The sequence below is a fragment of the Lycium barbarum genome, chromosome 12 (genome assembly GCF_019175385.1).
Source record: "Lycium barbarum isolate Lr01 chromosome 12, ASM1917538v2, whole genome shotgun sequence".
NCBI lineage: Eukaryota > Viridiplantae > Streptophyta > Magnoliopsida > Solanales > Solanaceae > Lycium > Lycium barbarum.
Window position 1 is genome coordinate 104,065,145 of NC_083348.1, and position 14,010 is coordinate 104,079,154.

Below are 14,010 nucleotides of genomic sequence, written 5' to 3' on the forward strand. Positions count from 1 at the left end.
TTAAACAAATCAGATAAGAAGCAGAGCGGGCCTCGCGGAAACATTGGTAGGTGAGCAATATGTAGGGTGGAAGGTGGTAATAGATGATCTATAGTCACTTTCTGGATTGATATTCAAAATTTAACTACTTTTTGAAATGTGATTGAGAAACTAAGAGAGAATACATCGGAAGCTATTGACATTTTAAAAAAAAACATCTAAACTCTGCGGGGATTCAATAACCCGCTTAAAAGACATTTTTTTTTTTAAAAAAGCATCTAAATTTTGCGGGGATTCAATGATCCGCTTAAACAACTTTGAATTGATATAACTATCTCCTTTTTGAGCCACCTAGCATAGAGAGTGCATGAGTAACCCAAAAACCCACTATGATTTTATTTTTACAATTTTTTCTTTATAAAATGTATTTTTCTTATATTATTTTAACTTTTTCTCCTTACTTTTCTTTCTTCTTTCTTCTTCATAAACAATCTCCGCCACACCAGCTGTCACGGTCAACGCCATTATTTCTGCCACAACTCCGACCACCTTCATTTTACTATTACTACTTCAACTTTTTCTTCAATTCCGAAATCTTATTAAAAAAATTTCCTTACATTTCAAACAATTTTTCAAAATCCGTTAGATTTTAAGATTAATAGAGGCAAAATCTAGCTCTTTTATTCGAGTTTCAATCAAAACCCTTATAAATTCTGGGAAATTCATTGATTCTCTTTAAAAACTTCATTTATAAATTGTGCTAAATAAAATTACATGAAAAAGAGTCAAATTACTTGATGTAATCGCTAAACTTTAAATTTACTCAAGAAAAGAAAAACTGTATGTATAGTTGAAAGCGCACACAAGAACGGAACATGGAGAACTGTAAGGAACAGAACAGTAGAAATTGAAAAACGACCCTTTTTCTGAAGTTTTTCTCTGTAGTATTATTTTCTGCCCTTCTTCCTAATGAAAAATTAAAGAAGAAGAAGCACCTTCATGATTGGTTTTCAAATGGGTTCATGAGCAAATATTCCATGATTTTGGTTATCAACTACTCAACAAACACTTCGTCTTATTGTCGGGGGTGGGGGTGGGGGTGGGGTTGGTGATGGGGGTAGAATAAAGAAGAAGAAAGAGAGAATATGAGGGAGCATATTAGGAGTTCAAAAAATTAGAAAGAGAAAAAGAAATAGTGTAAACAAAAACGAAAAATGAAAAGAAAATGTAATTTAATTAAAATAACACGTGTCAAATTGGGATTGCTGCGTGATTAACACCTACTTGTTAAAAATTGAGATTGGACGAAAAAGAAAGTAATTATATCAATTTAAAATTGCTTAGGGGGTCATAGGACCCTCGCAAAGTTTAGATATCTTTTTTAAAAAAAGTGTCAACTTCAGGAAGGTTCCGATGTATTCTGTCAAAAAACTAATCATATTTTAGTGCATAAATAAATTTCAGATTAAAATACCTCTAATTAAAACACAATACATTTTTAAAAAATAGTCGAGTTTGAAATGAAAATTTGACATGCCATAATACAAACTCCATTAAAAAATTGATGGAGTTTGAACTCCAGTGTTTAAAATTTCATTTTCTTTTTTGAATTTAGACTATAACAGCTCAAATTCTAGATTAAAAAAGTATTGTATTTTGAACTGTATCTGTCCAAAATTCCATGAAAAACTCATGACTGACCATGAAGATTACCAACCGAATAATTTATGCAAGACATACAATTTACAAATTTCAAATTTCAAACTCGAGGACATTATCCTAACGTTTCATTTCTATAAAATTTGAACTTTCAAGATAATAATCTGAAACTTAACTTACAACAATGCAAACTCCGAAAAATATTCATGGAATTTGAATTATGCAGTTCAAACTCGAGAAAAAGTTTGTATAGTTCAATCTCTATCAGTTTAAACACCCAGATTCTACATGATGTTGTTTCTTTGTCCTCATCTTGTTTATGTCTATGTAATTCATTGAATCATAGAGAATAAAAGAATGTACTATGCTGGTATTTTTGCAAGTATTCCTATATGAATGACAAACCTAATCCTTGTAGCTCATGCATGTGAAGCTATATGGTTAAAACATAAAATTAGAGAAGATATCAGAGACAAACTAGGATTGGGTTAAACTTGTAACGACATGGAAGAATTATATTTCGACAGTGAAAGAATTATACTGACTTCTTAAATAATTTATTTTAAATATATTTTTATTTACGTAGCGAACATAAGAAAATAAGTAAGAAATCCGCTTATTTTTCTGATTAATAGTAATCAAGAAAACATTTTCCTTCATATCAAACACACCCTGAATGTAAACTTATTGAAGGTTTGATACTTCAGATCCGATTATTGAAACTTGATTCTGAGATAGTTAAACTGTAAATACTTAGTAAATTTGGTGATGTTTTAAATATCGGCTATTTGTGCACTTCATTCCTTTAGGCCTTCTATGACTTGAGTAGGGGAAAATCATGCATGGTGTCCCAAAAGTGTCCGGTCTTGAATTTGTCCCCGCTTAATAATTTTTTTTAAAATGACCTTAACTTAAATTTGTTAGGAAGAGCTTACGTTGCCTATCATGCATAAGTTCTAGTTTTTGCCTATAAGACAAAACTTGTGGTCAACTGAGCTAGTTCATTGTCATGAAATATCATGAACTTTTGCCTTATAAGGAAAAACTAGAGCTTTTGCCTTATGGGCAACAAAAAGATATACTTTCTAACTTTTGCCTATAAAGTATGAATTGTGATTAATTGAACAGGTTCATTAAACTAATTTACGTCCACAAGCTATGTCTGATGGATAAGAAAAACTTTGCCTAACAAAGCTGAGGCTATTTTTGAAACGATTTATTAAGCGGGGTCAAAAAGTCAGACCATCTTAAGGGGGGAATTGTGAACTTAACCCCTTGAGTAGGACCGGGCTCGTAACATCATGGACCAGACAACTCGGAAACTAGAAATATTGGGCCTACAACAAAGGAATCAGCCCAAGGAAGGGAGAATCAACCTTCAAAAGTAGAAAAGATAGCAGACACAGAAAAGAAAGAGTAAAACCAAACAACAGGGACAAACCAGTAACCGCATAAAAGAGTAAACTAGTGTTGGTTTAGCGCTGACGATAACTTCACTCAAAGTAGCAATCAGTTATAGTGAAAAAAAAAAAAATGGAGTCAAGAAGAGTAACAAAGACGCTAGAAGATCAATGGATGGTGGAGCGTCAAGTTAGGGAGATATACGATTATTTCTACAGTATTCCCCCAAACTCCCAGTCCGTCATGTTAGCTCTCAACCTTTTTCAATTTCTAGGGTTCTTAAAATTCCTTTATTGATGGACTTATTTTGTGTTGATTTATTGTTTCTTATGATAAAGCTTAGAGCTTCAACGTGACAAGCACTTCGATTATCTTACACGTGGTCTCCGAAAACTTGGTCCTTCGTTCTCCGTTTTGGATGCCAAGTAAGCCTTAATTGATGTGCTTATGGGATTTTTTTAATCAAAATAACTGAAATTATTTCTTATTATGAGCTTAGTGTGCTTTATAAGGAAATTCTTTAGTATTGGAATGGAATTCACTTGAATGAAGTAGTAGCTCAGTTAATGTAATTGATCTTAACTAATTTGGGATTTAGGCTAGTTGATTGATTGAATGGCCTCTAGGAAGAACGCTGTTTACGAGATCCAGTGTTAGTGAGAGAGTTGAGATTGAGCTTTCACTAGTAGAAGAATTTATAGTAAAGGGAGGAAAGAGCTAAACAAGCTAACGTGGATGAATATGTGACCTTCAAATAATGCTCTCACCAAGCACCCAAGGGTCTGACCTAGTGGTCGGTGAAGTGGGTTGGGAAACATGAGGTTTCAGGTTCAAATTCTAGTGGAGGCAAAGAACTAGGTGATTTCTTCTCATATGTCCAGGCATGGGCGATAAAGTTACCCAGTACCTGTGCTGGTGGGAGGTAGCACGTAAGGTGAGCGCGGGACACCACACCACGGTCACCAAGAAGAGAAAAAAATAAAGCTCTCACCAATATTTAGTTACATAAAACCTAGTAGAATTGTTTATATGTTCATATTGAGAAATATTGTTGGTGAAGGACGCAGTGAGGTTATTTGTTCTTTTCTTTTTCTTATGGGGGATCACGATGGTGTTCAGCCAACTCGCTCATATCTTGACTAATCAATTGGTACATGTTATCTCTCACTAGCATATGTGCTGTTCGCCATGGGAAGAAATCACTGATCTCCCATTCCCAATGTCCATTCCAGCTTCATTAGGCCATACCCTTGGGTCCCCCTTTCCCATATCACACCACCTTAATGTAAAAATTTGAACGATATGTTCATCAAGGTGGGATCTTGGCCTCTATTCTAGTCCGATGGAATAGTGGCTGTGATATCCTTGTACTACTAACTGACATGGGAGCGAAGGTTATTTTGTTATCATCAGCTATTACTTGTGCCTTACTTAAGTTTTTCTTTCTAGTCGACCATGGCTTTGCTACTGGATACTTCATTCAATCACTCTGTTGGGAGAATCTGTTGATGCCGGACTGGAAAATGATGCAATTGACTTTCTGACCCGTTGCCAGGTTTGTTCATTTTGGATTCTGTTGTTTAAACTATTAAGTTCATCTGTCAATCACTCAATCAAGAGTATGGTTTGGCTTGGCCAAGATAAAACTCAAGTAACTTAGATTATTATAACTTCTAACTATAGCATTATAAATTATTGGAAGAAATGCTGATCATCTGTTTTGCAATTATCAGTCTTGAGTGAAAATGGACTTTTGAATTATAGCTAGTTTTTGGCATAGCGTCTTGGATCTGAGGGGAGCATACTGACTAAACTGGTTGAAGTCAATGTAGTTGTCCCATGGAAGCCTGAGCTGTTTATATTATAATCTTTTAGCAAACTATATCATAATATAGAACTTTTCTGCATTCCGGCTTATGAATAATTCCTGGAATGAAGCATGATGTGTTATGTAGAATTTCTTGCCGGTGCTTAAAAAATGCATCCATAAAGAGTTAGATATCAATGTACGTGATTGATTGTGTTTGGTGGTGACTTATTTCATAATGATGCATGGAGAAAAGATTCCTTAATGGTATTTGATACTAGTCATAGAAATTTGATATACATGATGATGAGAATGTTACCCAAATAATTGTTATTACCATATTGCTTGTTATATTTGGTTAAGAGACAATTTAATGTATTTGTATCTTTCTTGACTGTTATTTATGATATGGTTTGTCATTCCGCCTTTTCAGAATACTGGTGTAACTGCCCTTCCCCCCACCCCCCCATCTTGCGCGTAATTTCACCTAATTTTCTTTTAGACTTCTTGCACAATAAAATGCGATAAGATTTAGTTTCATGTGTTGTTTGCCATTCTCACAGGATAAAAATGGAGCCTATGGCGGTGGACCTGGTCAGGTAAGTCAAATTCTCCCACTCCACTCTTAGTGCCATTAAGTCAGATTTGTGTCAGCTGCTTGTGCTCATTTTCACCTTGAGATTGATTTTGTGAAGTCTTCATTTGTTTTTGGCATACAGTGTGCTTGAACGTCCACATTTAATTAATTAATCCATATGTTGACTATCTTACCTTCAAAATCTTACAAGTCCGAATTATCACTATGTTAGTTTTGTCCTCTGGAAATGATGGTCGATTTGAATATTGTAAGTTTGTTAACTCTAAAATATAATTATGTTAGAGGACTTATAATAAAAAGATAATTCTATTAAAAAAAGTTAACAGTTTTTTTTTTTAAAAAGGAAGATAATTCTATTAGAGGGAAATAGTCATCTGACTTGATAAATTTGCATTTAACTATTGGCCTCGTTCCTCGTTCTTTTCTAAGTTAGCTTGAACTCTTTTTCTGTTTCTTTTAGAGTCACAAATTTATAGTTACAAGCTCTCTTTATTATAGTCAACCTGTTCATTTTAGACAGTTCTTGTGCTTCCTATCATTAAGATTCTTTGAAGTAATTGTATTGCTTTTTTCAGATGCCTCATCTTGCAACTACTTACGCTGCCGTCAATTCACTCATAACTTTGGGCAGCCCTAAAGCCCTGTCATCAATCAATAGGTGCACAAGCTATTCTATGTTCTTACTGGTGCCTTATCTATCATTCACTCCTGTTAACATTGATCTAATGATGTACAGAGAAAAATTGCATGCATTTTTGCTGCGGATGAAAGACCCAAGTGGTGGCTTCAGGTATGATATTTTTCTACTTGTGTACCTTATTTGATCAGCTCCGCAAAAGAATGTCTTCCCTTATATCTCATTCCTAGTCTGCTGTTTCTATCCCCTGTTCCTAGTACTGAGTACCAGAAATTATTATGGTCTTTAAAATCTAGGTGCTTTTCTTTCTATTTGTAACTTCATTTATCCATTTTAAATTGCCATCTCTCAATTGTATGTACTCGTGCTTCCATTGGTACCGATTCTCCTGATTAATCCTTCCTGCTAATGCTGGTCTGTTTTCACTTCGTCTGAGGGAACACCACTTTTGGATGAACTAGTGTAATACTTGACACTTCCATCCTGATCTGCAAATATACAGAATGTGTGTGAGTGTGTGTCTGCATTCTTGAGTCCGTAGATCCAAATGTATTTAACAATTAATTTCATCAGATGATGAGACATCACTTGTCTCTTGCATTTTGTTTCAATATTCAAATACCATCAACGATGACTTGCCACTTTCCATCTTTGCTAATGTTCAGACTTCATATATTTTGTTCAGGATGCATGATGGTGGAGAACTAGATGTTCGTGCCTGTTATACTGCCATTTCTGTAAGTGTGATCCCCTTGGCAACATGTGCCAATTTGTTCTATGATTAAGCATATGAATTCTGATGATGTCTTCATTATATTTATTGCACTTGGATGGAGATTTCTGAGACAAGCTTAAGAATAAATATAAAAAATTGATGGCTGAATCATGCGAGCTACAAATGTGAAAATTCTGCGTGAAATTCGCAGTCCCCCCTAGCAAACATTCAAGTCATACCTCGTCTACTCCTACAACAACTATGTGTCAACCGTAGCAACCCCTTTGGTTTGGCTATATGAAATCCGATTTGAGTGAAAAAATCTGACTAGTCCCGAACATGCCTCTCCCAAGCCCGGCAAAGCAAGAGAGTTGCGGTAGGTTGACAACTAGCCGAAAACTTGTCAATTCATGATGAATCCTCACCATACCTTATACCTGGTCCACTCCTACTGAAGAAAATTGGATCTAGTGAAGTACTCCGCGAAATATCTTCCTGTTCTTATCGAGGGTCAATTTGCTGAAACATGGCTTAGTTTTTGAAAATAAAATTTGATTTAAATATATCGAGGGTCATCTGAAAAGCAATCAAAGCCTCCTGATGCATGCCTCTCTTGCAAATTGTATTGTGAATGCTTGCTTACATACACATTCTCGCATGTTACATTCACAAGTTTGGTATTTGTCTTCTTAATTGTCTTTGGAATAATGTGCTTTCATGTTAATTGATACATTAGTTTTTTAGGTTGCAAGTATATTAAACATTGTGGATGATGAGCTGATTCATGGTGTTGGAAGTTTCATCCTAAGGTTGGTTTGAGCCACGACCTCATCTACTACAGCTCATTCACCCTTCTCTTTATCTGTACCATATTTAATATTTATTGCCTTACAGTTTATAGATAATACTTTTATTTTTTTATTTTAATTAAGCTGTAATTTCCCTTTTTGATTTATTGATGTAGTTGTCTTCTAAGAAAATGACATGATAGATGATGTAACATATAGAACTAAAGAGCTTGGCAGAAATTTCGAAGTGTTAGAGGAGTGCAATCTGACCAAAAGATACTTATCAGAATGAAAGGCAAGTTGTATAAAGAATGGTTGCGTGAGTAACGATAATATATTTGAGTGATTGTTTCTGAAAAACCAACATATCCACTAGTTAACTATTGATGAATTATAGATGTTAAGATGGATATGCGGTCATACAAGTTTAAATCAGATTAGAAATGATCACCTCCAATGCAACAAGATAGCACACATAGAAGATATAATGAGAGAAGGTTGGTTGAAATGGTTTAATCATGTTTACATAAACCTTCAAATGTACCGGTCCTTAGGTATGATACCGAAATAATTAAAGGTGCTTTGAAGGGAACGAGGTAGATTCAAATCAAGACCTACAATCACCCAAAATCCACTATTTCAATCAGTTGAGAGAAAAAGGATTAGTTGTTGTACTTACATTAGGTCTTGTGTTTGCCAGAAGTCCTTATGTTTGGTATGATAAATATGTTGGCAGAGCAAGTCTGATATCTTAAGAACATCAAATGTATCCTAAAGAAAATTGTTGATTATTGGGGATGACCCGAAGAAATGGATTTGGAGGATTCATATAACTGAGATCAACTAGTTGTAATTGATGCTAGTTGATTTGATTGATATTCACTGATTAGTTGTCAGTGCATGGTGGATAGTTAATTATAATTTGTATGTACTAAATGCATGACAGAAGCTGGTGCTTTAGATGCATTGAGGATTCCCATTGATATTCAATCCCGATGGTAAAAGAAGCAAATTTCCAAGTATCATCTCAGAATGATGATATGTTTGATATTCATGCCTCTGAGTTGATGACAGCTGCCATTCATCAGGGATTAAAATATGAGATATAGGTGATGTTTCCTAATTATTACCATCTGAGAAAGTTGAAAGTCCTCATTGAAATAACAATAATGAAGGAAATATTATTTATTTCTAGTTTGTTCTCATTCTTGTTCTCTCAAGTTTTTGGTTAAATTCCAGTCTCATCATAAGAATCATGAGCTAGGATAAAGAAGGTTTATTCTTAGTTAGTGTCAAAAGTACAAGATAAGAAGCGGGTTGGAAGCTCTTTCTTTTTCCTTAGTGCTTCTCATTTTTTGTTTAAATTCATCATAAGAATGTTTCTGCTTGGATAAGCCTTTCCTAAGCTGTTCGCCCATTTTTTGCTTCAGTTGTCAGACTTATGAAGGTGGAATTGCTGGCGAACCAGGTGCTGAAGCTCACGGTGGGTAAGTCTCACCTGGGAGATATGCTCATCTTTTTCAATCTAGTTTTACTCTTTTTCTTATAGTTCTCTTTCAACGTTAGTTGTCATAGTAGAACTATAAGTTCTCAGCTTATGCTGTTACTGAAACCCTTAACATATAACTCATTTTCTAGGTATACTTTCTGTGGATTGGCCGCAATGATTCTGATCAACGAAGTGAACCGATTGGACTTACCAAGATTAATTGTAAGTTGCTTTGCTGTTGGGGACCGACAGATGTTGCTAAGTTAATCATGTGTGTATCTTTTATTGATTTCCATCTGGTTTACAGGCCTGTAGCATTCCTTCACTGTCATGAAATGGTTATTAGCATATTATTTTTTTACACGCCTTCGTGACTGATCAAATGAAACTGAAACTAGAAAAGTATCTAGTACAATGGTTGTAGTTTAGTTCATTTTCACAAACGTTCAAAATGCTCTTTTATTACTTCTCATAACAATAAAAGGAGAACAAAACGAAAGTAAGATGAGCTGACTCTCAGTCTCAGCTGGCAATTGAAGAATGGAGAAGTATTTTAGTATTGCAACTACTGAGTCAACAACAACAACATGCTTAGTGTAATCCCACAAGTTGTGACTACTGAGTACATGAGATTATTATAGTACTTAAGGTGGAAAAAACCACTATTCCAAAAAATAAAAAAAATCGTTTGTTTTACATGGGCTGTTTTGTTTCTACAGATACAACTATTGGGTATTTAGGAATCAAAAGTGAATAAAAAGGGAAGAAGCTTGATGCACTGGAAAAGTAAACATATGGGAAAAGTGAATTGGATGTTAAACTGCTGGAATAACATGCAGCGTTTTGGTGGTTGTCCCTTATCGGGGACGCTGGAGTATGAAACTTTTGAATGCATCTTATTACCATTATATGGCAGATAGGAAGACATCTAAGAATCTAGGACTGACCTTCTGCCCTTTAATTTTGGTTTTGACCTTGGTTTGACCTCAGTGGTCCATTTTGTAGCAGCTGCAGGGGATCCATTTACCAGGATCTGCTGCTGCATTCCTGGATGGTTGGGGTTCGATTATAAATCAATATATTAGTTCCTTTTTCCTCCTAACTATCTTTCAATAGTAGTACTTCTATGTGACTTTCTCTCAGTCTCTTTACTTCTCATAGTAGTTTCCTTCAGTTGCCTTTTTTATGACTATTCCGAAGTTGAGTTCTATCGAGTTGTTGGTGAAGTGAAGTTACTTAAATTTGGTTCATCTGACAGTATTAATGGGTACGAGATGCGTTGTGATTATGTATCTTAGGATTGGGTGGTATTTAGACAAGGAGTCGAAGGTGGATTCCAAGGCAGGACAAATAAATTAGTCGATGGCTGCTATTCCTTTTGGCAGGTGACTACCAGTTGTACCTTTTTGTCCTGAACTCTTCCATTTCCAGTTTTAAGTATTGCTGAGTTAGAGTTTACTTTGATTGACCAGGGCGCGGTAGCTTTTCTTATACAAAGATTAAATTTGGTAGTCCATGAACAACTAGGGCTGTCAAATGACCTTGGTACAGAAAGTGATGATTCTTCAGAGTCAGAGTTATCTGCTGAAGAAGAGCACTTGGAAGTGACGTCCTCTCATGTTCAGGAGATTTGCCCTCCACAAGAAGGTATATCAATTTGAGGAACAATATTTCAAAAGTCCAAAAAAGAGGTACTTCTGTACGATTCACTGGTCTACCATTTGTTGCGGTGATATTCAAATAAGTCCTTGGATCTGAATTGGAAAAAAGGATATCACGTTATTAGGGAATCCTAGTGGGTGGAATTTTTAATAAGTGAAGGGTGAAAAGAACATACTTCATCTTAAACTGCTTCTCTTGTCACACAATTTGCATTTGGGTTGTATATAAACTTGATATCTCCTAATGGGCAGATAATTAGTGACCTATAGTGCTATCAGGTGGACTTCTCCTTAACTGGGCACCATATGTTTCATGCTCCAAACAATGGGTGCGCATAAGCAGGGATACTCAAATGGGTAGTATGTCCCTTAGCCTGATTCAATCATACATTTGATGGTGTACCGAGATTGTTATCTGAAGATAAATATTAGGAGTTGTCAAGTTTCAATGAAATGCTCTCTCAAACAATCTCAGTGTTGAATCACAAATCCTAATGAAATGCTCTCCCAAACAATCTCGGCCCAAACCTTTCTTTTAGCCCTAATCACAATTAACTTTCTAATCACATCTTTTTCATTGTTTTTTGGTGCAGGACAAGAAAATGCTTCTGATACCACAAAGATAGCAGATACTGGATATGAGTTTATCAATCGGCCCATAGCTATGCAGCCTCTCTACGACAGCATGTATCTGCAGCAATATGTTCTTCTCTGCTCCCAGGTGCTTAAATTTTGAGAAAATATATTCTGAAGATCCCTGCTCACTCTACCGTGTCTCTTGGCATTGGTGTATGACTAATGCATATGCCCAGCAGCACAAGCTGGAAAATAAGGAATAAAAAAAAAAAACTTCAAGAAAGTTTTAATCTCATAAGAAGCTAGGATTTTGTCTATTAAATTCGTAACATCACTGATCTGCATATGAGAAACTGCTTTACTTGAGCATGCTAGGCCCTATATAGCTGAAAAACAAATTAATTATTTAGTATTTTTTTCCTAGTTTCTTCTGAAGATGAAACTTTTGTCTGATTTTGGAACATCATTAATGATTAAAACAAACTCCGCTTGTGTGAGCTCGCTCACATTGCCGGTCCCAAGCCCGGATAAAGGAGGAGGGTTGCCGAGGGTCAATCGGAAACAGCCTCCCTACCCAGGTAGGGGTAAGGCTGCGTACATCTTACCCTCCCCAGACCCCACTATTGTGGGATTACACTGGGTAGTGACCATTAATGATTAAAACAAACCTTTTTTGCAAGAACAACTTGAGTATCATTCAGTGTTATCAAAAGCGAAAAGCGCAAAAAAGCTCTAAGGTTAGTTGGGGCTTTAAGCGCAAATAAAGTGCGGGCTTTAGTAAAAAAAAGCGCAATGGTGCAAAATTACAAATATATGTATGTTTAGTTCAAGACTAATAATAGTAAGCATGAATAACAAATATATGGACAAAGAAATTGTAAAAACATTACGATAAAGTGAAATATCAATCATCTTGTGTCACCTCTTCAGAGAGGATCAATGGCAAGGAAAAGTATGTTTAAGAGCCTTGATGACGACACTGAAGCGCCCATAAAGCGTGGCGAAGCACTCAACATGTATTGAGCCTCGCTTCAGGGCTTAAGCGCGTCTTTGACAACAGTGGTATCATTTGTTTACTGAGTTTCTTTCTTTCTCCTTTAACATACAAATTCAATAGCCTTTAAAAGGCATGTGTATTCGATAAAATGTTCTGTTTGAATTTGTTTTGGTACGTGAACTAATTATCCTTTTAATTGGTGTCAGATTCAACAGATCTGTTTTACATTCATTTCACAATTAGAATTCTATTTTCATGTGTGGGGAACTTTTTGTTCATTCTTCAAAGGGAAAAAGCATGTTAGTGGGTTTAAATATTCTATATCAGATGCCGCGACTCACCAAGATCATTTTCTGTGTTAGATTCTTTTGGCAGTGTTTTTTTCCCTTTCTATTGCTTTTTTGCTTTTATATCTTTTTCAAGATTCTATATCATGCTGTGGATGTAGGTAGATGGAGGTTTCAGAGACAAACCTGGGAAGGGTAGGGACCACTACCATACGTGTTATTGTTTAAGTGGTCTTTCAATTGCTCAGTATAGCTGGACCGACGAAGCTGATTCTCCACCATTACCCAGGGATGTATTTGGTCTTTATTCCAGAAATCTGGTGGAACAGATTCACCCACTCTTCAACGTAGAGTTGGATCGGTATTATGAAGCTCGCAAATACTTCTCATGCTTGTGAGAATGTTTCACCACTATGAGCCCGTTTGGATTGGCTTATAAGTTGCTTATAAGTTGTTTTCAGTTTTTTTTTTTAGTGTTTGGCTGGCTAGCTTAAAGCCATTTTATGCTTAAAATAAGCCCAAAAAATTAATTGGACCCGTTTGGCTTAGCTTATCTAAAACAGCTTATAAGCTGAAAACAACTTATAAGCCAAAAAAAATAATTTAGGCTACCCCAACTTATTTTTTTTTGGCTTATAAGCTGTTTCCAGCTTATAAGCTGCTTTTTTTAAGCTCATCCAAACAGGCTCTATAGCTTTTGCGGGAATGTTAGCACTAGTTTTCAGAAACATAGGCGAATCCAGAATTTTTAGTCATTGGGTTCAGAATAGTTGTAATCAATTATATAATGATGTTTTTGCATTTGTATACGTGATATGGGTCTAGAGTAGTGGGTACATCTGAACCCCGCTAAACCAGCTCTAAATCCGTCTCTGTTTAGTTCTGTAATCATCAATGTGGAATCGCAGATATGTATGTTAAGTGGTTGGGATGTACGACGTTAGAAGGTGGTGATTAGTGATTATAAGCTTCCTAGTTCTTTGATAATTACTACTTATCATGTAATCTAGACTCCGCTTCAAAATTTTAAGCAGACCAAAATTCCTTCGATAATCTCTTCATACACAATAAAGAAAATGCTTGGTCGCACACAGTGTGTCCCTTTGTAGAGTCATACCAAATATTTTCTCCTCATTGTAGGTGCTGGGGTAGTGAAATTAGTACTTCCTCCGTTTCGTGGCACCATCTGACTAGTGACAAAGTTTAAATAAAAGATAATTTGTGGTTTACCACAAACTTTAGACATTTATGTAATTAGAGTTATTTTATTAAAGATAAAAATGAGAATACTTATGTTGTTTCTAATTATAAAATGATAACTTTTCTTTTAAGATAGATTAAAAAAAAAGTGTGCCACATGAGGAGTAGCACTTTTGGTATCATTTGTAAGGTATATCAAATTTTTTCCCTGAAAAT

At 35.5% G+C, this 14,010-nt stretch overlaps 1 protein-coding gene across 5 annotated transcripts; it reads left to right on the forward strand.

Moving 5' to 3' along the window:
• Positions 1-3,042: 3,042 nt before the first annotated feature.
• Positions 3,043-13,532, forward strand: LOC132622742 (protein farnesyltransferase subunit beta). Of its 5 annotated transcripts, none has more exons than XM_060337403.1 (14): positions 3,048-3,284; positions 3,378-3,464; positions 4,489-4,594; positions 5,410-5,445; positions 6,020-6,102; positions 6,181-6,234; positions 6,767-6,818; positions 7,541-7,605; positions 9,015-9,071; positions 9,223-9,295; positions 10,372-10,458; positions 10,546-10,720; positions 11,328-11,455; positions 12,756-13,532. In XM_060337403.1, the coding sequence occupies exons 1-14, from the start codon at positions 3,172-3,174 to the stop codon at positions 12,990-12,992; spliced, it is 1,353 nt and encodes a 450-aa protein (XP_060193386.1). In that variant the 5' UTR covers positions 3,048-3,171; the 3' UTR covers positions 12,993-13,532. The 5 variants fall into 5 exon arrangements, with proteins under 5 accessions (XP_060193385.1, XP_060193384.1, XP_060193386.1 ...); XM_060337404.1 differs by having other exon boundaries at positions 3,048-3,275; XM_060337402.1 differs by having other exon boundaries at positions 3,043-3,275; positions 6,020-6,234.
• Positions 13,533-14,010: the final 478 nt, after the last annotated feature.